The following is a 25062-nucleotide window of genomic DNA, read 5'->3' on the forward strand; positions in this document are numbered from 1 at the left end:
GACTTAGCAAAGTAGACATGAATTAGCCAGTAAGTTCAGTTTGAGAAATATATCTGAAAGGATGTATTCGTTACAGAGGGGAGACGCACAAACTAGCACTACTCATAGACTGGGAATGATATGAGGCATATGATCTCCATCCGTATGAACAAGCAGCTCAAACGAGAATTTATAAAAGAAGAGACAGAGAAAATGAGGCGGAATAGAATAAGAAAGCCAGAGAAAATGAAAGGGAACAACAATTCTGAACGAAAGGTATGGGGAGTCCAGTCCAGAAACCGCTAGACCAAAAAGGGAAAGGCAACAAAAAGACTACAGCAACATCAATATCAGTCATATAAACCTAAAATTCCGCACACATATCATTGGGAGCTGGAAGCCCATGCTCCCAATTTTTGATTCTCTTTCTATGTCGGATGATTAATTTATTAGAAGCAGATATGTCATAGCCATGTATATCGATTATGTAACCGATCCAGACTAATAACGAAAAGGGACATTTATGTCTGAAATGTAAATCTTCGCATGTTTAATTTACATTTTGCCTTCTACAGCTACACTTTTAACCACCAACCCCGTTCACCCACCTATCTTGTTTGATAGTATATGTTTCTAAATGTGATATATCCTCTACCTATTTCTCTCATTACACCCAAACTGTGGTAGCATTTGAGTGTGATTCTATGTAAATAATTCATCTCTCCTTACACTTCACTGTTGTAAGGTGCCATTGTGTCAACTCTTTGTCATACTCTTCTTTCTGCTTACATCCGCTTTAACATTGCCTGCTTGCCAGTAAGACTAAATAAAGGTTAGTAAGGGTGTGTGTTTGTATGTATTGGACAGTAGTGGTGGGTGGTATTCAATAAATTGTTGAACCGTGCAGGCGTATTAGATAGTAGGTATTGTGTTAGTCAATGAATGTTGTCTGCCGGTCAGAATGTATGCACACTGCTCAATCAACACATGGGTCAGAAGTGTTGGTCGGTATTTATGAGTGTTGTTCAGTCAATGTGGGTTTTTGGTCAGTATATTCCTCAAATGGTGTAAGCTTTTAACATTACATTTTCCTTTGCGATCTATAAGCTTTACAACATGGCAGCCTAACGTTAATTCCCTCGTACTGTAAAGGGCTGCGTAATTTAATTTCGTGTAATATCCTCACTAATCACCAAAATGATTCTTTGGATCGATCATACTCCTTATACTGATGAAAGCAACTGTCGTTTAATGTTAATGTTTCCATATGTCCGACGACTTTCATAAAATCAATTATATTTATCATTCCTACTAATTTCGCGTCATGTCCCTACATGCCGCTTAAACGAATATGCAGATAATATACACTACGTTCCATAATGTTAATTTGGTTGACATTTCACGTGCACTACATTAGATTGTATCGCATTGATTCTCTAGATAGGATATATAAATATTCAGCAACGAACAAAATCCGACAGCCGAGAAACAACCTATCGACAGTTGTATGTCATTCTACCCCACGTAAAGTCTGTGGGGTTGACATTAATCCTTAATCGAACACTGCTTTTTATTTATTTGTTGCTGCAATTATATGTCCTCAACATATCATCTATTTTTATCCTTGACTAGTTAGGATATGACACACAGTATTTTATGACTTTTGTATATTATTAATATCGATGACTTATAATGTTCCTTTTCTGTGATATTGCGACTTATTTGTTTTAAGTTGCAAAATCCTGGACACATCAAAGTATCAAGATTTTTGACTCAGACATAAACTCTATACAATATATATGCAGTTCTCTATCTTTATTTGTGCACTGAACATTAAAGGTTAATTATGCAAATAACCCTGGATACAGAAAAAGACAGATGTATCATAGTAGGTTAGGTCTAAAACCATATTAAACACACGACCCTCCTAGCATTTAAAAGTATACAAAAGAAATCTCAGAAGAGATTAGAAATTAATAAAATTGGAATCAGAAACAACTAACTGTCTAACTGAGACACATTTAAACGGCATGAGCATAGTCGCAAGAATCCATATGATAATATATGTAAATATCTACATATTTTTATATACCACACACATATGCTTCCATTACTTTGTGTTTACCAAAAATGATCTTTCTCCTCCGTGATAAATTTTCATATATTTTGTAACATTTGCTAAAAAGGTAAAAGATTATACAATTTTAATGAAGAATTAATAGTAATAAACGTGGAAAGGAGGAACTGAGATATAACAGAAGAAAACGAACAATGGATTGAGAAAGGAGAGCGAATATGCAGTTTTTCTTCACTGCTTTACTTATTCCTTTGCTTGGAAGTTGGTGGGAGGGGCAGGGATAATTGAAGGGGACGTCATTCTCATCTTGGTGTGCAGAAAGGAGCAAACGAATTTATCATATCCCTTACTCATAACGTCCTCTCAATTATAACTCTTGCGTATAATTTACTATAAAATCTCCATAAGTCAGACACTCATACATGTTCTTTAGTCTTATCCAAACATTATATTCCTTGTTTTGGAAGATCTTACTTAATCGTAATAACGAAGTATGCAACAATTTCAACAACAACACTGTGACAGATAACTCTCGCCTATTCATTAAATTTGGCAAGAGGGTCGACTAGCCTCTGCTGTACATTCAAATGTACTGTTCACCCGAACACTGGGAACCCCATTAATGAATTAAAATATATGGGGTGATATCCAACAGCTCAAGAACGTTTCCAATACCTTTGTCATGGGTATTGCGTGATACAGTTACTTGCTTCCGTAACCACTGGTTTTTGTTGTTTTTTTTTATTTTTGTGTGTGCACACAGAATATTGGATTAAAAAGCTGTGGAGATTACAATACTGCCAAGCCTATTGCTAGATGGGTCTAACTACACAACTTGTTCAAATTACATTTATTTGGGTCTATTTATTAGAATCTGTCAAAGATTTGTTCAACCCTTTTAACGTGTCAGACGAAGTAAGTGTTCTTCTCAATGTCGATGGGGTAAGATATTAGGCGTGTCATCATGCAAAACAGTAACCATAAATTTCGTTTGGAACATGGTCCAAAATCACGAGATTCAGTGGTCATCAAATATACATTTAGTTTACGTTTTCCTCTTCGTTTTTCAATTTCTCATAACTTAACCTCCCACGAATCACTAATGGGTCTTGCCGAAACGGTCACTGACTGTGATAAATCTCTTGTTGCCTTTTCAAAATGTAGACCGTTACGTGCAAAAATTTAACTAGGAGTCCCTATACTATCTATATTACTGCATAAAATACGTAAATATCAAAAGTATGGCACAGGGGTTAATGAAAGGAAAATAATTAAGTCAAACGTTGGACCATAGTTAAACTCATTTTCTGATTACAAGAGAAAATGAGAGAAAGATCTTTCGTCTCGAACATTACCATAGCAACGTGTCCTGCAGCAAATAAATTAACATGACACGATATTCCCGTGCAAACGGTGCTGCCCCTTGATACGGTTAACGCAGCTGACAATACTTACGGAAGAATGCACACACAAAACAACAAAGTGATTGTGTTTATCTATATTACAGAGGTGATTGTTGCTTCCATACCTTTTTTAACATTGACAACAGTATGTCGCAGTAATTTCGAAAACAACAACATATTTATTACATGTAAAGGATCTATCAAAGAAGCAACCGAAAATGCGAACCCAAAAAGTCGGGCGACCTACTTTGGGAAGAGGGGCCATATTCAATGATTCATTTTAGAACGTAAGGCTAAAGAAATTGTATTTGTTAGCCAAGCAATGCTGACTCATTACCTATTAAAATGCAGACCCAACCCACGCTTGAATGTAAGCATATTTGTTATGCATGCAGGTCAAGCGAACACAATATACGCGTTGCCATTGAAAGGGACCACCTCCACACCATCAAGGCCCCATTGCACAATATGGGCTTTGTGACAGTGTTAATTTTACCTGCGGTAACGCTGATGTATTAACCTGAGGCTTGCAAAAATGATTTAATGCAATCAAGCTGTTTGACGTTGAATATACTGCAATCTAGACTGCATACAGAACGGGAATATTCCTTGACAGCCATGTTGCATGAAATGTGAAAGTCACGAGCTATTTCGTCTTTGAGACCGATATACCTGGCGTATTTGAAATAAGGTCAGATTTAGAGACAGCGTTTTTAGCTTGCATCTGGTACATTAAAGACAATGAGCAAAGAAATTTAAAACACAATAATATTGTGAAATAAAATTCAAATAATTATCATTACATTTAGATTTAGTAAATGATATGGTAGGATATCTTAAAGACTCATTTGGATGTGTGTGGTATTAACACCAAATGAGAATAAGTTATACAGAATTTAGCCAATATATACACAAATAAGACATACCGTTCAAATGTTAAATACATTGTGAATAACAATCATATATGATTGATATGATATTAGATTAATCTCCTACCCTAGAAATATATCATACCTGCAAATATCAAATACAATCGATTCATTTTGAAAACTTTCATTGAGCCAAACTAATTTTGTATTCTCTGTCTTGCTCTGTATTTCTGTATGTCTGTCTCTCTATGTCTCTGTCTCTCTCTGTCTCCCTCTCTGTCTCTCTCTCTTTCTCTCTCTCTCTCTCTCTCTTGCGTGCGAAACCGCGCATTGTGAGTCTATTGTAACAAATTTCTTATTTCCGAACGTCTTAACATGATTGATCAAAATTGCCAATGAAAACGTTGGCCTCTAACATGTCGCTGTTGGTGGTGGTGGATTGGCAGAATCGGCACATTACTGAGCCATATTATTATGCTGGCCATAAAGAGGTGGGGGACCACCACTGGGATAACCATATCCGACTGCTCCCTGCTGGACAGGGATGGTTGACTGTTGTGTTGTGGTATTCACTGAAATGATTGAAAAGAACATATTTGGCTTTATTACAATATTATCGTAATGTTAGAATAGAAAATAACACACACACACACACACACACACACACACACACACACACACACACACACACACACACACACACACATTAATTCACTGGTCACACAATCAGCCTGTACATCAAATGACTGAAGAATAACTAAAGTATGTATTCAATTTAATATGATTAATCCTAATTATGAGCTTGAAGGTGAATGCAACCCCCCTACACAAACACGCACACACACACGCGTATACATACATACATACATACATGCATACATACATACATACATACATACATACATACATACTTACATACAGACATGTATGTATGAATGGATGTTCCAAATTAGAATTTCATCAACTTTTATTATAACCGAATTTAAGCTGAAATTTTAAGCTTTCAACACCCACGCACACACAAGCAAGGTCCATGGAAAGTCTGTCATATTCAAACAAATCTTGCTAGCATTCCTTTCGGCACGGGTAAGCTGAATGAGATCAGGCCACCTATTTAATTTACAGTGGGAATGTCTGGTATTTACATAGAGTTTTGACAAGCAGATGACACCGTACACTATGCATGCGTTGCATAGAGGAGTGGCTATAAATTTGACATTTTCCAGTGAAAGGATGTTTTAGAGATAAGAGGCTCTAAGTTATTTAAAATCAATAAATTCTCTTTCGAAGCTGTCTCTGTACAGCAGACTAATTTTTTTTACTACAAAAGCAAATATGGTTTTTTATGACACTGTTGCTATTTAAATTTTCACTCGCAACCGATGACACAATGAATGGTCAATAGTCGTAAATGTTGAAATGGTCACTTTAACATAAGGTTTAAAAAGTAGGCTTACACCTCGCATTGTATTCATGTAAACACTAACACATTGCATTTCAACAGTGACAACTAATATTTCATGATGACATTACTCAGTTAAAAACACTAGCAGACATACCGGTTTGAATATTTCACTATTTTCTTTGAAATTTAGATGCCTTAGTACCGCAAAGAAAATTATTGTCCATGTGAATGTGGTTCTCCCTCCAAGCGGTACCATCAATCAAAGAAGAATAAACAACAGTACGTAATAAGTTTATACTATAATTTAAAATGCTTTTAAATAACACAATATTGTTTCCCCTGCACAAGCCTATTTAGTATGTAGCATCGTCATTGTTTAACAGTGACAAACCCTTGTGATGACCGGGGCCAATTATTATTGCTTCGCTCTCAGATCTCCTTCAGATGAATATAAAGCGGTATAATGCAGCAAAGCGTGTATTTTTTATATATTCTGAGCATGTTACCAGGAAGCATAATATTAGTAGCAAAAAGACCCTGGCTGCAACAATTTGTTAAATAACTAATCAAACGGTTGAGTAAAATGACCTTTTTAAACCTCAGATCTTCCTGGTCTCGATGAAATTGTTTTGAATGCTAAATGACGTAATATATCTCTCCCTCGTAATCAGATGCACTATTATATGATGAAAATACTACAACATTTCTAGGATGCATTATTGGATGGTAGGTCAAGATAACTTTGCTTTGAAAATTCGACATATTGATTAATATATAAACTTTGTCCTTTCTCTTCATTAGCACATTATATAGTTTGTACAACATGTACCGGACACTGGCGCATAATAAGGCAAGAAATAACTTGGTTTTGCCCTAGAACGATTTGACTATCTTTCATTGTTTGTTTTCCAGGTAAGCGACTGTGCTAACATGTGTCTTGTCGAAAATTTATTGATGTTGTTGTTGTTGTTGTGGGGTTTAACGTCATTTTTCAGCACTCGATAGGCTATACATGTCGGCCAGTATTATTGGTTTAACGTCATTTTTCAGCACTCGATAGGCTATACATGTCGGCCAGTATTATTGGTAGAGGGAGAACCTGAGTAAACCCCGGAATGAAGCACCGACCAACGACAAGCTACTGGCAAACTTACTCACATAACCATATTGGCCGAATCGGAGACTCGAAACTAGGCAGACAGAGGTGAGATGACAGTGGTCTGTAACGGAGAGCGCTTTAAGCAACTTGGCCACTCAGAGCCCCAAGATTACTTGCGACCAAAGACATTAAATCACTATATGCATGGGTATTTTACACTGCCTTTTACCCACTCGCCTATGTATTTAAGGTAGATTCTATTTCTAACTGACACTGGTCGTTTTGGATCTTGTCAAGGAGAGAACGTTCTCCATTGTATTCTCCAGCCATAGGGGTAAGTGTTAAATTCATATTTTATTTGATATGTGAAGCTTATTCAGGTTTTAACGCTGTATCTTGTAATGATGCATTTACTACTACTTAGATCTGAGACTTTGTGAACTTTGAATTACAAGTTACTATTATAGTTTAATTTATTAGCATATATTTAAAGATTTTTTCAGAACCTATTATTATGTCCAGTTTGGTTTTATTGTAGCTGTTCACGGCTGTTTTGGTCTGTGCATATCTGTCTGAAGTTGTTCACGGCTGTTTAGAGCTGACTGAAGAAGTGTAAGGCTGACGGTAGCTGTGTAGATCTGACTGTATGTAGATGTTTGGTGCTGTGTGCTGTCTATACGTATGTGTATATGTGTGACTGTACTCACTGTGCTGAATATTGGAGATTATGTGAAATCTCAATTACTTTGCATAATACTGGATATTATGTGTAACTCACTTATATTACATATTATATGATAATTATGCAAACCGCACTTACATTGCATAATATAGATGATGTGAAGTCTCACTTATATTGCACAATATAGGAGACTATGTGAATCTCACTTCAATTGCATAATATAGGAGATTATGTGAATTACACGAGTATTGCATAATATAGTAGTTTATGTGAAATCACCTACAGTGCTAATATTGACGATTATCTGAAATCTCAATTACATTGCGTAATAAAAATGATTATGTGAACCTCAATTGCATTGTATTCCAGGAAATTATCTGAATCTCACTTACATTGTACAATATAGGAGATTACGGGAATCTCAATTTGCATTGCATAACATAGGAGTTTATGTGAAGTCACTTACAGTGCTTAAATATTGGAAAATATGTGAACTCTCACTTACATTGCATAATAGAGTAAATTATGTGTATCTCACTTACATTGTGTTCCAGAAGATTATGTGAAATTTCACTTGCATTGCAAAATATAAGAGATTATGAGAGTCTCACTTACATTGCATACTATAGGAGATTATGTGAATCTCACTTATATTGCATAATGTAGGAGATTATGTGAAATTTCACTTACATTGCAAAAAACAGGAGATTATGAGAACTTCACCTACATTTTATTCCAGGAGAGTATGTGAATATCACTTCATTGTTTTCCAGAAGATTATGTAAATCTCACTTACATTGCATAACATAGGAGATTATGTGAATCTCACTTACATTGCATAATATAAGAGATTATGTGAATCTCACTTACATTGCATAGTATAGGAGATTATGTGAATCTCACTTATATTACATAATATAGGACATTATGTGAAATTTCACTTATATTGCATAAAACAGGAGATTATGAGAATCACACCTACATTTTATTCCAGGAGATTATGTGAATATCACTTACATTGTATTCTAGGAGATTTTGTGAATCTCACCTACATTACATTATATAGGAGATTATGTGAATCTCACTTATATTGGATAATATAGGAGATTATGTGAATCTCACTTACATTGCATAACATAGGAGATTATGTGAATCTCACTTACCTTTCAACATATAGGAGAATATGTGAATCTCAAATTTAATAATATACGAGATTAAGTGAATCTCACTTACATTGCATAATATAGATCATGTGAAATCTCACTTACATTTCATAATATAGGATATTATGTTAATCTCACTTACATTGCATATTATAGGAGATTCTGTGAAATCACTTACATTGCTTTCCAGGATATTATGTGAAATCTCACTTACATTACAAACTAGAGGAAATTATGTGAATCTAACTGACATTGCATACTTTAGGGGATTATGTGAATCTCACATTCTGTAATATAGGAGATTATGTGAAATCTTACTTACATTGAATAATATATGAATTTTAGTGAAATCACTTACATTTTATTACAGGAGATTATGTGAAATCACTTACATTGCATTATACAGGAGATTATTTGAATCTCACTTGCATTGCATAATATAGGAGATTATGTGAATCATACTAATAGTGCATAATATTTAAAACGTATTTGAATTTCTTGTGATTATTTGAATCTTGATCGTATTCTATGCGCGAGATTATGTGAATATCTCTTACATTGCATAATATTATTTGATGCGTATTTGCAGTCCATGAGGTATTAAATCTCACTTTCTATGCGCAAGATTCACGAATCTTTTTTACGTTTTTTAATTTTTGAAGTAATGTGATTAATCGTATGTTGAGGGCGTGAGATAATCATTGTATTTATACACCATATATGTTTTTCGTTATTAATTTATTTCATATATTTTAATCTTTCACACAATTGCGTTAGTTCATTCCATCCGATATATCCACGATTTAAATTATGCTACAGACACCAGCTAACAATACAAATTGATATTAACAACATCTGTATGAAACGAATAAGTGTTGCTCTTCCTTATGCTTTGCTATAAACAAGTCCTTAATGAGTTTCATGTCTACAATATCATCATTAGTCTTATGGTGTAAGTATTATCAGCGTTATATTTACGTTAAATTCAGCTGGTTGGAAATCAAATTATAAGCTTTTAAGTTTCAAACAGTTTCATCTTCTATGTCCAGAGGTTCTCATGGAACATTATTAAGCTATATTTCACTCCGCGACGTTGAATCTATAGGCTATAGCAAGCCTTTCTTCTATAACAACATTGAGCTTTATTATGCGCCGCGACCTGGACTCCATCTGCCTGGAATACTATATTCTACAAAATATTTTAGGCATGTTACACTTCGCGACGTAGACTCCACTTCTGCATAATAAATATTGTCTTTTTGCGTTCCTTTGATTGCTGACATTGCAGAAAGTCCTTTTACATATCACCGTAAATTTAATCAATTTCCACAACGCTTTTACTCATGTTAATAAATTATACATTGTAATAAACAAAATTCATTAATTCAACAAATTTTGATCTTTGCTTTCATCGTTCATTGTCTGATGCCACAAGGACGAGTTGAGGCATTACATTTTACTTTATGATGAAGTTGTCAGAATGTCACACAAATAATCAGAGAGAGAGAGAGATAGTGATACAAAATATGTAGATAGATGGGTAGGTAGATAAAGAGAGAATGTTCGTGAAGCATAAATATCACAGATTCTGCTAAAGCGTACCTAATGGCATTAGTTTATGAACTATAAATCTATATAAATAAAGGTATATTAATTTCACGATTTGTATTTAATTTTACGAATTGAAGCGTAATAAGATACTATACATGGGATTTTGAATATTTGTCATGCATAACCAAACATGGATCTTGCTGCTTCTATCAACAAATGCCATTTTTCAGTGATATGTTAAAGGCTGCATTTAGGAAGTGTCCGTTTAATGTTTAACAATTGAAGTCAAGAAAAGCATATTATGGGTAAATGTTAATAACCTACAGAACAGTGAAGAATGTGATATATTGTCAAGTTTAAGGTTAAAGACTATGCATCTTAAGACAAAACTCCATGATACATTGGTTAAGACAATGTGAGATCAAGTACGATATGTAAAACATTAAAGCATTGAAGATTAGGTGAATCAGAGGATTGCTGTTAGGTACGAAACATCATTTCAAGAATACTTATGTAACAGTTTACAAATGACGAAGGCATTCCATGAGCATTTTATTATTGGTGTAAAATTGATTCTGACAAATTAGCTTGTATGCTATCATTCCCATTCTGTTCTGTTGTGACGAAGATAGCTCGCATTTATGTGTGTGCGCATGTGTGTGTGTGATTGTGTTTGCGTTTGCACGTGTGCGTTTACTATATTTTACTTACCAGCCCTTCTTCAGCATATATGATTTAAATGTACTGGAAATAAGTGAAATGGTTACCAACGGATTATGGTGAATATTCAGTATTGATGGATAGATAACAAGGCATTGCACGTGACGACCATGGAATCGTTCGGAACGTTCATTGGCTTGATTCCAATAAACTAAAAGGTGATATTAAATGAATAATTGATTGAAGTGCTTTTCTGGTTTATAGGTGCTTAGAACTTATGAAAGTCTAGAAATCATAAATAATACGTAGCCATGCCACGTGCATACGAATAGCCTTATTTCGATAACAGAAGATTTATGAAAAATTTATAAACACCCCTACTCGTCCTTTTATATATTGCTAAATGTACTTTTAATACGCAGAGCACGTGATAGTTCTCATAATAGTCAATTGGAATGTCCTCGGATGCCGGTAACATGTATGCTCTTATTCATTTAAATATATCGTTTTAATATAAATAGTTTTATGGGTGTATATGCATACACCGAGAAGAATGATGTGGTCTTAAATAACATTTGTTTGTTTACTGTTTTAAATCTGTAGAACCGCAAACTAAAATCATCATTCTATATTTCTGAGTCCAGTCACTTGTATGTTAATAAACCACAGAGCTCTTAATCCGTTACTGCCGCAAACTATTCTTCTTCAATAAGTATGTCAGCTCTCTAGAGCTATGTGACGTAATGACGAATGCAAACTATCATTCCTTATTGGGTATCATCCTGTGCAACTGCGGGGAAAAATAATTTAATTTATTTTGCATATTTGGTTCTTTGTTATTAGTTTGCGTTGTTAGATTTAATTTACTACTCTGTGCATGTGAGCAAAATGTGACGCAGCAGAGACATTATAACACATTTGCTTTAGGAAGAAATAACATGTAATAACTGCACCTGCATCAGTTGATAATTGAATGGAATATTTATATTGGGTAGAACACAATCATGTGATCAGACCCATTTGCGTTTATTTCTTTATGAACTGTACGGAAAACTACCCATGACTAAAAGAAAAGCCTGGAAAGTCAAAATCTGCCAAGTACATTGGGCCTACAGCAATTTCACTGCAGTTAGTTCCAAATGAATTTAAAACTGTAGGTAAATGGATATACGGATTGGGAGAAAGAGTTTCAAAAACCAACATTATAAGAATTTGATTCACAGTCCTACAATTTAAGACGCCGAACTTGATATTTACGATGTCAGGTGGGAATGAGATTTGCTACACGCCCCTCGTAACCATCAGTCTCGATGTATTGCACTGTTCGAAAATTGTACCCCTATCACTATAACCATTTACCGATAGTCTTAAATTCATTTTGTAAGTAGCCCTTGTAGGTAGCCTAAACTGCTCAACAACACGAAAATAGATTTAAGGACGCCAAACTCGGTTACTCCTTTGTCTACTCAATTACGATTGACAATTCACAATGAACTCACGATACAGGGAAATCGTAGAGTCATTCGTATGTCAAGCAAAACAAAACATCCTTTGCTTTGAATAGTAAGCTTCTACTCAGAAAACATATAGTAATTTAGATAAAGATTTAGACCAAGTTGTGGAATGTTCAAACCCTTAGATCGCCTACCATTGGTGTAATTTGTGGTTTGATATTGACGTATTGCGTTGCATATGGATAATTCCCTGTTTTATAAATAGCTGTGTAGCAAACGGCTCAACAAAAACTCGTACGCGTAAACAGATAATGAAAACTCAGCTTTTGAGGAGAACATGTTATATCAGTAATGAAACGTTTATAATAAGATATATAGATATAGAGATAGATAATATATATATATATATATATATATATATATATATATATATATATATATATATATATATATATATATATATATATATATATAGACTGATATATATTGATTTAAAATAAAATAAACCTACATCTTAATTGAAACATCCTTGGCAAATTTACGAAATATACTGTCAAACTTTGTCAACAATAGAAGTTGGGTGTGAGTAATCTTTAAAGTGCCACTCAAGGCACACACAACTGGATTAGAAAGATGTCACAAGCTGTGTATAACGAGTTTAAGTTATATTTATATTCCCATTTTAGTAACACTAAGAAATGATAACTTCTTGCACATTGTGCAAGGGATATCAAGAGCCATGTCACTAACCTACATTACTGTTGCAACACAGATTAAACTCAAAACAAACAATGGCCCATGACGTTTCATTCATCAAAAGCTTGCGAGAAATGTCAGGTGCTATATTCAACGAACATTATACTACTTTGATGAAATGACGAGAGATAGATATTACAATGAAAACAGGGAACCCATCATATAATTTGATCAAAGAATTGATGAGATCATACACATAGGTTCGTAAAGTAGTGCTATGATATGTATACAATATATGCAAGCGGATAAAGCATTGGCAGTAGAGCGAGGAGTTTGGATTGTGTACTCATTGAGGGAGTCACAGGGTACCATCGATTTTCTAAGCTACGATTACATAAACATTGAAATTCTGAGTCATTGGTAGTTTTTAAGGAATCACCGTTGCTTTTCGGAATCTATTACTTTATCGGACTTTGAATAACTTTAATATTTTCAATCACGATTAGTAGGCAATCAATTTTCATCTGTATATGATATACTCTGACGCTGACTATCTGTGGAGAAGCAAATTCTATTTTAACAGGTATCATTTGCTTGTCGTAAGTATGAGATAGTCAATTGAGCCATGTTTAAATTATGTATTGTGATTTATATCGTGGGAAATTACTTGCAAGAAAACAACATCATAAGAAATATGGCCATTCACTTGCAGCAAATGCTTTGTTGTAAAAAAGAACAGCACCACCCAACACATAATATATAAGAACAATAGTCCAGACTTATTTGGTTATATGCTACTTCTCCGAAGATGATCGCACACGACAAATAAATGAGCAATGAAATAGTATATATTTACATGACTGGAATCAAACCGATTCCATATAATCATATACAGTATAATAAGATCGGAAAGCAACTAGGATATAAAAAACAATTTTAGAAGAAATGTCTGCAAAATGATATTCTTGCAAAGGGTTTGATCCACAAGTATAAAGCAGATTATTAAATTCTGTAGTCCATAAGATTTTCCGTATTTAAAAGAAAACAGTAAATACTGTACGCACTGTAACCCCAATGCAACTAACGTAACTGAGGGCATACACACTGCACCCCTAAAAATAACGAAATAAATACGTGGGTTTATATTTTATTTAAAAAATTGAATAAATTGATTTGACAGCATCAGATAAAACATCTTTGCTGTTTTTCCGAATATAAATAAATATGTCTTTGACTTTGATTTGAAACGGAAAAGCTTTGAAACTCAAACTCTGCCAAGAACATTGGGGCTATATCACTTTCTATGCAGCTCGTTACCAATGAATCTAAAATGAATATAGCTATTGGGAGAAGGGGTCAAAGACTAACATTTGATCTATTGGATTCATAGTCCTACAATGTAAGACACCCAGTTTGGCAGGTACGATGCGCTAGGGGTTGGCTAATATGCTACGCCCCCACTGTCTCTGTCAGTGTCGATGTCTTGCATTCTTTGACCATTTGATCCCCATCACTGTAACCATTTACCAATTGTCTAAATTTCATTTATAAATAGTCCCCGTGGGTAACCTAAACTGTAAATCAACACGAAAAAAGATTTAAAGACGACAACATTGGTTACCCATGTTTCTGGGGAAAACATGTCAATGAAGTCACAACTTAAACATGATTTCATGAACTCCAAGCGTCATTCGCACGTCAAACCAAGGACTATATTATTTGTTTATAATATCACTAGTCCGGTTTTATCACATAATCCAATTTAAATAAAAGATTAAGACCGTGATGCGGAATGTTTAAAACCCTAGATTGCCTACCAAGTTAGAATATGTTTGTTTGATATTGGCGTATATATTATGATGTAGTTTAGAGAATCCCCTGTTATATAAATAGCAACGTACCAGACGCTTTAAAAGAATTCATTCGCTTAAGCAGGCTCTAAAACTAATAGGAAATATTTTTCTAAATAACAATACAAAATCAATAAATATATAAATGCTTGCAATCATAAGAGTTAAAAGCTATTTTGTATGAGTTTATCTTAATATAAATATCTCAGTGGCCAACTCAGACAGCATTCATAACGCCCTTCTTGCGTTATTTTTATGCGATTGGCTATTGACAGTTCATACCATCATAAACACAGAGAAAACAAAATTAAACTCTTATTTGATTTCACATAGACCGCGGCTTTTTTATACTGTTATTTCATTTCAGTACAGTATAGGATTGTTTTAACTGCTATTTGATTTACACACAGTTCAGTCTGATACTGTTTGATTTCATACAACGAATTATTGGTTGTTTTCTATGCATTTTATGTTTCTCACTTTATTCGCCTAATTATTCGATTACTTACCGACAACAGCTTGCATGTTAGTGTTTGCCGGTTGCACAACGGTCCCAGTGCGTCTGCTTGAATTGTTTGCGGCAGCACAGCAGCATACGATCAGACCAATCAGGATAGCGAGCCCAGCCAGACCCCCAATCACAGACCCAACAATGACACCGACATCAATATCAACTGGAACTTTTGAACTGTAACTGCTGTAACTGTTGTAACTGTAACTGTAACTGTGGAATGAAACAACATACTAATATAGATTAATTTTACACTTAGTTAAAAGTCCCAACTACCTAGCTCTCGTCTGCAAGGTTTAGCTCCCCCGATCCCTCTTGTTGCCTAAGCTATTCCCTTAAAATAGGCATAGTTTTCTCGGTGGTTATTTTTGAATTTGGAAAAGGTGTCAATATTTATAATGTCTTCTGTCTATAGCCTATAATGCCTTATTAGCTAGAAACAAAGATAGTTTTGTATTCTGTATACAATACAAAAGACGAATTTAAATTTGCTATCGTCTTTAATATCTACAAGACAAAATAAAATCTCCTGATACCTAATTCATTGACTAAAAATTGTCATGCCAGTGTTACACTTATCCAGCTACAAGCCCAATCACCACCGAAACCGATGATAAATTAAACATGCTAATATATGTATGTATGTATGCGTTTATGTATGTATGTATGTATGTATGTATGTATGTATGTATGCATTCATGTATGTATGTATATGTGTATGTATATATATGTGTGCGTGCGTGCGTGCGTGAGTATGTATGTATTTATGCATGTATGTATGGATTTAGGCATGTATGTAGGCATGCCCTCACGCATGCATATACATCTATCTATCTATCTATCTATCTATATATATATATATATATATATATATATATATATATATATATATATATATATATATATATATATATATATATATATATATATATATATATATTACTTACGAGCAACAAATATCACTTGAATCGCTGTATTTAGTGCCACAACAGCCGTAATCACAGTATCTTGATGCGTAGTAAGATGATGGGTAGTCGTACTGACAGTACTGGCCAGCTTTCACCTGCATGGCTAAAATAAATATATTTACATCGTATCTATATCTCTCTGTTTCTATCCATCTAGGTCTCTAGTTTCTATCTATCTATATATCTATCTATCTATCTATCTATCTCTATCTATCACACTCTCTTTATATATATATATATATATATATATATATATATACATATATATACATATATATATATATATATATATATATATATATATATATATATATATATATATATATATATATATATATATATATATATATATATATATATTTGTTGTTGTTGTTGTTGTTTTGTTGTTGTTTAGGGTCCAACGCTCTTTTACAGCACACGATAGGTTATACATGGTGGCCAGTATTAATGGTGGAGGAAGAACCGGGGAAAACTCCTGGAAAGAGTCACCAACCCACGAGAAGCTACTGGCGAGCTTTCTCACATAACCACGATGGCCGAATCTGAGACTCGAACCGACGAAGACAGAAGTAAGATATCAGTGATCCATAGCGGAGAGCACTTTAGACCACTCCGGGACCCTATATATATATATATATATATATATATATATATATATATATATATATATATATATATATATATATATATATATATATATATATATATATATATATATATATGTATATATATATATGTGTGTGTGTGTGTGTGTGTGTGTGTATATATATGCTAGATATAATACTAGAAGCACCCAGATTGTGAAGATTGAAGATATAGCTGTAGTTGTGCAAAAAGTAATATCAAGATCTGTCCTCATGAAAAGAGGTATGAACTTTTGAAGACGTTGCTGCAGAAGTTATGATTATTCCTCCACTGACATCACTTTTTTGTAAGTAGTTCTTCCGCTCAGCAGGACTTTGGTACAAACAAACCATTTCAGTCTAATATGAGCTATTGCAAATCTCAATGATGCACAGCCTTTAGACATCAAATTTCATACGAGACTGCTCAGAAATGTTTATTTCTTTCTACGAGTTCCGTGCGTTTAATGAACCTGATTACATTTGGTCTAGATAGGTATGTCTCCTACGTCAATGACTGTATCGACTGACACCTTGTAAGGACATTTAGAGATAATAATGATTTTTTTGTATAGGCTCATTGATACACATTTTACAAACAATTTATAAAACAGAGACTTACATCATGTGTCTGTTACATTTCTAGCAGATATTGCGAGCTATGGAACATATAAACCTATAACGTCTTTTGATACGTTAATGATCATTTTTCATTATTACAAATATGAATCGTTCAAAATGTATGTTGATGGGGGTGATGTTGCGGTTTCTATAGTAAAAGACGAAATTAGTGTTCATCGTCTCTGTGCTATTTCACAAAAGGAAAACACAATAACCACCAGAGAAATTATTCCACAATGGAGGACAAATGTTAGGCTTTGATATTAGTAATGCAACACTTTGAAGTATATATTAGTTCAACTCCTCCTCCTAGTATTATATTTAATGATCACAACCCTCTTATTTTCAAAGGTAATATGGAAATCAAAACTCAAAGATTATTAGGGTCGAGTTGCACGTTGGATAAATACAATATTGACATCAGGAACTTCAATTGAAAATATAATTAACTGGAATTACAGATGCACTTTCTAGTCAAGAATGTATTATGTATATTTTCTATGTTTCTTAAGACTTCACATTCTGTATATGATGTTAATCATATTAATGTTTGACTAATATTTGAAAGCAGCCTTTCGTGCATACGATTTATGTTGCAGGGAAAGGTGCTATGTGCTTTTAATTTGTATTGTTGGTTAGTTTTTTCACCATCATTATTTGTTATGCTAAATTTAATGAATTATTTGGCTTTCTCCAATATCAAGTTTAATTTGTTCCTCACTACCGACTCTGATACTAGTTTTATTATAAAGTAAAGTAGAAATAATTGTTATTCTTTTATATGGGTGATTCAAATATTTGGATCATAATCAATGGAAAAAACATATTGATCTGTTTTCTGGGTCTAGGATATTGTAATTCACCCATAAAATAACTAGCCTATGAAAGTAATATCAAGTAATGTAGTATTCTATTAGTAAAGGGTTTTATCATCTTGAAAATATAAATTGTTATAGGATGAAAAAAAAATTCAATTAACTTAAAGACGTAAATATAATTCTTAGGGTATGGGTTATGGTTATTGAAACACCCAGACCGACATAAATATAACCATCTAACTGATGTCTACTGCATTTTCATTACAATATTAGCAACACATTTTATATTGTTGAGAATATTATAGAGTATAAAATTGCATTACGTCATGTTATGTTTCATCAATAGATAAATGGGTCAGGTTTGTTTTTCTTTAATCTTGTTTACTTGAGACATTCGTGCATTTAACATCATTAGAAGAATCATATATATTGTTGTGTTCTGTATTTGTATTTTTAAGTGGAGTCATATATTTAGAATATTAATGAGTTAAAATGAGAAACGTTCTTACATATTATTCTTGGCCAAAATCGTTCACATAACATCATCGTAAATTCAGTAAAAGTTTTGCAGGATTATATAATTGTGATTCATCAATATTATATTGGCACGACTTCCTCTCGCAAACCAATCCACGCACATCCACGCAGTCAGCGCTGGATCCTATTTCTAGTATATCTTTTACATCTAATTATACCAAACTCATGGCACGCAAATGACTTAGAGATACAGAACAAACAGCTCGTTTCAAATGCTTGTAGGCAACCATGTGAAAGTAAATTAAACGAATCAAATGGAATGTTAGACTTAAAACTTGGTTGCAATTATCATGTCATACAAATTCCAGATTGTGAAAAGAGCAAGGTGGACCCAGTGCGAGTAATACATACTCCAATTCTGAACTGGCACAAAGATAATTGAAAAACTACTAGTAGAGTCATCAACATGGAGTATAACATATTTTAGCATAATGGAGCAGCTAAAAATTAAGCGAGTGTAATGCAATCCGGCATATATTGAATATGTCAAAGAATATAACGAAATTTAATATTTCCAGGCAAAGGTCGTGCATCTTCATGTTAGTAATTTCTTGACCGATTTAAATACAAATAAAATTTGCTTTTATAGGGCGTGTATTTACCTTATCTCACAATTGGTCTGTTTAAAATCCGGAGCGATATGGATTATATTCACTTCACCCAATATATTACAAACCTCTAACACATAAGTGCTGCAATATTATATCGATGAAATCCATATCAATACAGTACCACAAGTAACTTTTAGGTTTCAGAAAGAAAAAAATCAATTGAAGAAATAGAAAATGACGACTGTATATCTTGGCTGCACGAGAGCTGGCTGATTGTCAGCAAATACTTTAAGTACAATTTAGTCAGAAGTGGGACGGCGAGCGCTGAAATTATGTTACCAATTTGTCACTATTGTATGCCATTGTATGTAATTATTTACCAGAAACCTAATATAAAGGTAATGAACAGTTATACTATCAGTTCACCTATTACATAAATAAGAAAAGTTTCAAATCATAATATATCAATAAAATGCTGAAAGATGCTCAGAGTTATTTGAAATGACGGCACTGATTTATACTGAGATTATCGATGAGTCGCAAGACATTATACTTTAAACATAAGTTTAAATTAATGTATTTGCTCAAATGAATTGAGTTCTTACGTTGTTATTGTTTAGATTATGTTTCCAAGGGCATTTAAAGCTAGCAATCCAGCCATGTTGAATTAAACTTTAATCTTGCTTTATAAAAATAACTATCACAGCTTATTTCAACATACGTGCAAAATGATGATATTCATGATCTCTTAATAACATGCTAGTTGTCAAAGATGACTGCGATTATTGGATAAATCATATTCTATTTTTCATTCATATATTTTCACATGTGAAAGTATAATATTTTATAAGCGATTGTTAATTTTGTGTTCGTTGAAAAGTTGTAGCAGTAATACCCAAAACGAATACTTTGTGAACTAGAACAAGTAAATAGAAATTGCCTTTACTTTCAGCAAAGGAAATAAATCTTTCAAATAAACAAATATTACCAGACTCTTTATCGTCTCTCTGATGTAAGTTCCCCTTACTTCAATCGACGACAAAGATGTCGCAGCCGCCAAAAGAATTGCTAGATCGAACTAGCATTGTTTTCAGATATGGTGGAATAGTTTACAAAATATTACGATATATGTTTTGCAGACTAGACATTCACAATCCTACCGCTGTCTTGAATCACTTATATGTACGTGGTCAGCCTACGGGAGAAGATGAATTTTTGAAAAGGGTCTAGGGTTCAACGTCTTTGGCCAAACAGGAAGTTTAATCTTGGAAAAATTATATTCTGAAGCAAGTTGGTATAACATAAAATAAGAGTTTTTTGTCTTAATTAAATACAGGATATATTTCATCTTATGGATTCACAAAAGATATAATTTAATACATGGCTTATATATACGGTATTAACATAGAAAAAGAAAATGACGCAGTGGGAAAATATAGCGCTTACACAGGACACTCAAATAACTAAAGAGGTGATCATATAAATATCGTAAACAAAACTGATGTTATTCAATAAACTAACATGATTATCTCGTGGAATACTATATATATATATATATATATATATATATATATATATATATATATATATATATATATATATATATATATATATATATATATATATATATATATATATATATTGTCGGAGAATAACCCTATAACGTTTTTGATTATCATAGAATACTTTTCTTCTTCGCCCAACTCTGTGACATATTTCATTGGCGCACATGCCTAATTAATACGTATTGCGCAAATATATATCATTTTAATCAAGATGCAATGAGCCGTGAGGGAGAGAGAGAGAGAGAGCGAGAGAGAATAGTATTTTCTACTATTTTCAATTAACTACCTTGTAGTAAGATAATTATTTGCAAAATAGCGCATGAAAGTATCTTTCTTGTCAGGGCTGTATTGAAGCCCACCATACTTATTCGTTTCTTTTCCAAGTTATACAATGATTAATATGAAGAATACACGGGGTATTTCAAATAATCCGAAATATTAAAAAATCAATACATAATCAGCGTGTGCCAATCCTAGAAGTTTTTATCTTAGGTGACACTACACAGTTATACCGTACTTGAGAGATAAGTTTAGAATAAGGTGAAGTTGTCTGCATTGGCAGCATGCACATTGAATGGAATGTTGCCATACCCTTATGCTAGTTTCATGTAATATAATTTGTATTTCTTTGCGTGTGGTCATTATGAAAACTATACACTATTTAAAGCAGAAAGTTTTTTTAAATGGCCAGTCACTTGTGCTCAACAAATAAACTGTTGTACTCAAAAGTACATCACCTACTACATTGTTTGTAAAATAATGAAATAAATTTGCCCGATGACAAATACTCTGTAAAGTAGAAATTTTGCCAAAATATTCTGAAAGGTATAATTGTCTAATAAAATTAAAGCTTTTACTTGATCTGGACCTGTTTGCCTGGAGCGAGAAATGTTCCTTTATCTTTCTTTTCTTTATCTTTAATTTCACAGATCAATATACTGGCTATCGACCGGTTATCATTCCAAAATGTCGGCATCTACTTTGAAGGGACTATGACATTATAAATTATGATCCTTCCAGTTATATTTTATTGATTGCAACGGAAAAATAAGTTTGCACTTGAAATATATGCTTAATGACACTGTAATATCTTGTCTACTAAGGATTTAGTTACGCTGATTGCACATATAGCTATGCATACAAACTTTGAAGCTACAGTACAAATCTTATGCTTGCATTTTTTATATTTACGTCACCAGGATACGTCACTTATACATGTTCATGTGGACAACAATGTGAAAGTAAATTCAACGAATACAATGGAATGTTAGACTTAAAACTTACTTGCAATTATCATGTCATGTAAATTCTAGATTGTGAAAAGAAAAAGTTGACCAGTGCGAGTAATACATAATCCACTAACCTTATGAACTGACACAAATAAAATTCAAAACATTCTAGTAGATTGATTAACTTTGAGTTTAACATATCTTAGCAAATTTGAGCAGCTGAGAAATTAAGCAACATAATGTCATCTGGCAAATCTTGAATAGGTCAAATTCAGTTACCAATTGGTCACTATTGTATGCCATTGTATGTAATTATTCACCAAAAACCTAATATAAAGGTAATGAACCGTTATGTTATCAGTTCACCCATTACATAAATCAGCAAGGATTCAAATCATAATTTATCATCACATATCATCAATAATATGCTGAAAGGTATTCAGAGTTACATGAAAAGATGGCACCGATCTCTACTGTGATTTTCGGTGATTAGAAAGACATTATATTTTAAACAGAAGTATAAATTAATGTATTTGCTCAAAATGAATTGAGTTCTTATGTTGTTATTGTTTATAGTTGTTTATGTTTCCAGGAACATTTAAAGCGTACCTATCCAACCATGTTGAAAAAAAAAACTTTAATCTTGCTAAATAAAAAGTAACTATGACAGCTTGCTTCAACATTTGTTCACAAATGATGATATTCATGATCTTTAAATAACATGCTAGTTGTCAAAAATGACTGCGATTATTGGAGAAATACTATTCAATTTTTCATTCATATATTTTCACACGTGAAATTATAATATTTTATATGCGACTGTTAATTTTGTGTTCATATAAAAGTTGTAGCTGAATCATCCAAAACGAATACATTGTGAACTAGAACAAGTAACTAAAAATTGCCTTTACTTTCAGCCAAGGAAATACATCTTTCAAATAAATAAATATTACCCGACGTGTTGCCGTCTCTCGGTAGTAATTTCCCTTTACTTCAATCGAGACAAAGTTGACGCAGCCGCCAAATGCTAAATCGAGCTATCATTGTTTTCAGTTATGGTCAGATAGTTTACAAAATGGCAAGATATATTTTTTTTACAGATTGGACCATCACAATCCTATCACTATCTTGAATCACTTATATTTACATGGTCAGCCTACGGGAGAATATAAAATTTCGAAAAGACTATCGGGTTCAGCGTCATGTGCTAAACAGGGATTTTAATCTTGAAAAATTATATTCTGAAGCAAGTTGGTATAAATTTAAATAAAAGAGTTGTGTATCATAAGTAAATACTAGATATATTTTATCATATGAATTCATTAAAGATGTAATTTAATACATGGCTTATATATACGGTATTAACTTTCAAAAGAGAAAATGACGCAGTATTAAAGAGCACATCAAACAAAAGCCTGGTGGGAAAAGATGAGAAAGCTCTTAGACTTGACATTCAAAAAGCATCAGCACATATGACTACTTAGAGTACAAAAGGTGATCATATACATATCGTAAACAAAACGAACTTCATTCAGGGAACTAATTAACACTATTTTCACTTGTGGTAACGTATAGTCAAAACACTGCCAGACGATAATCCTATAACGTCTTTGATTTCTTTATGAATACTTTTCTTCGTCGCCCAACCCTACGCCATTTTCCATTGGTGCACATTGCCTAATTAATTCGTATAGGACAAATATATGTTATTTTAACCAAATATGCAATGAGCCAAGAGGGAGAGAGAGCAAGAATGTTATGTTCTACTATTGGGAAAAACTGCCTTATAATTCAGACACAACAATTAACATTTGATAAGGCGATTCGACCCTACGTCTTTTGCGTATCTCCAAAATTATATCCCCTTACTTCCATGACAACAATGACACAGAGACTGTGACGTATTGCTAGGTAGGCCTAGCTTTGCTTTCAGATACGGTAAAATATTTTACAAAATGGCCTAAATATAATTTACAGATTAGGCAAACACAATTATACTGCTCTATTAAATCACTTTTAATTATGTGGTCAGTTTACAACAGTAAGGTGAATGTAAGTTACAAGTCGGTATATAATAAAACTAAAATGTTCTAACTATATAATGGATATATTTCGTCTTTGTGGCATCCGAAACGATGTAGTTTAAATAGTGGTTTATATACCCGGTATTAATTTAGAACAAATAAATTGTAATCTTTATACGCAGAATATCATGATAAAATTATGCAAAGTTATCAAACAAGAATAAAACGTTGGACGGGCACAGACGAGTAGAAGTGAAAATTAAATAACACGAGGATAAGTGACTCGTTACAGAAAAGGTATTAATATATCCGAAACAAAACTGCAGTCATTAAATACAACTTTTTAAACGATATTCTCTCCTGTGATAACTTGTATGCTAAAAACGTACGAAAGGATAAAACTAGAATATCCAGCGACATATTTCACTCGTGCACTTCGTCTGAATAATACATTATATATATATATATATATATATATATATATATATATATATATATATATATATATATATATATATATATATATATATATGGAGAGAGAGAGACTATTATGTTCCACTATCCTAAATTCCTTACCTTGCAGTAAGAGTACGATTTGCAAAAAGGCGTATACAATCATTTTTCCTCCCATGGTTGCATTTAAGTCCATATCACCGCTTTGTTTCTTCTCCAAGTTACACAATGGGTAACAGGAAGAAAACCCAGAATACTTGAAGTAATCCAAAGG

The 25062-nt window shown here is 33.1% G+C and overlaps 1 protein-coding gene across 1 annotated transcript; it reads right to left on the minus strand.

Annotated features, from left to right (window-relative positions):
• Positions 1–1777: 1777 nt before the first annotated feature.
• Positions 1778–25062, minus strand: LOC149788823 (uncharacterized). The gene is made up of 4 exons (XM_089975785.1): positions 24912–25062; positions 16347–16470; positions 15398–15612; positions 1778–4900 (listed from the first exon to the last, which is right to left on the minus strand). Exons 1-4 carry the CDS (start codon positions 24982–24984, stop codon positions 4785–4787), a joined length of 528 nt encoding a protein of 175 aa, XP_089831911.1. The 5' UTR covers positions 24985–25062; the 3' UTR covers positions 1778–4784.

Source organism: Sinohyriopsis cumingii, chromosome 11, assembly GCF_028554795.1.
Source record: "Sinohyriopsis cumingii isolate HCF-2022 chromosome 11, ASM2855479v2, whole genome shotgun sequence".
Lineage (NCBI taxonomy): Eukaryota > Metazoa > Mollusca > Bivalvia > Unionida > Unionidae > Sinohyriopsis > Sinohyriopsis cumingii.

Coding starts and splice junctions, on each gene's coding strand:
- LOC149788823 (XM_089975785.1), bottom strand. CDS start 24,984: ATGGACTTAAATGCAACCATGGGAGGAAAAATGATTGTATACGCCTTT. Junction 15,613..16,346: donor TCAAGTGATATTTGTTGCTC/GTAAGTAATATA, acceptor TTCATTCCACAG/TTACAGTTACAGTTACAACA. Junction 4,901..15,397: donor TAACATGCAAGCTGTTGTCG/GTAAGTAATCGA, acceptor CAATCATTTCAG/TGAATACCACAACACAACAG.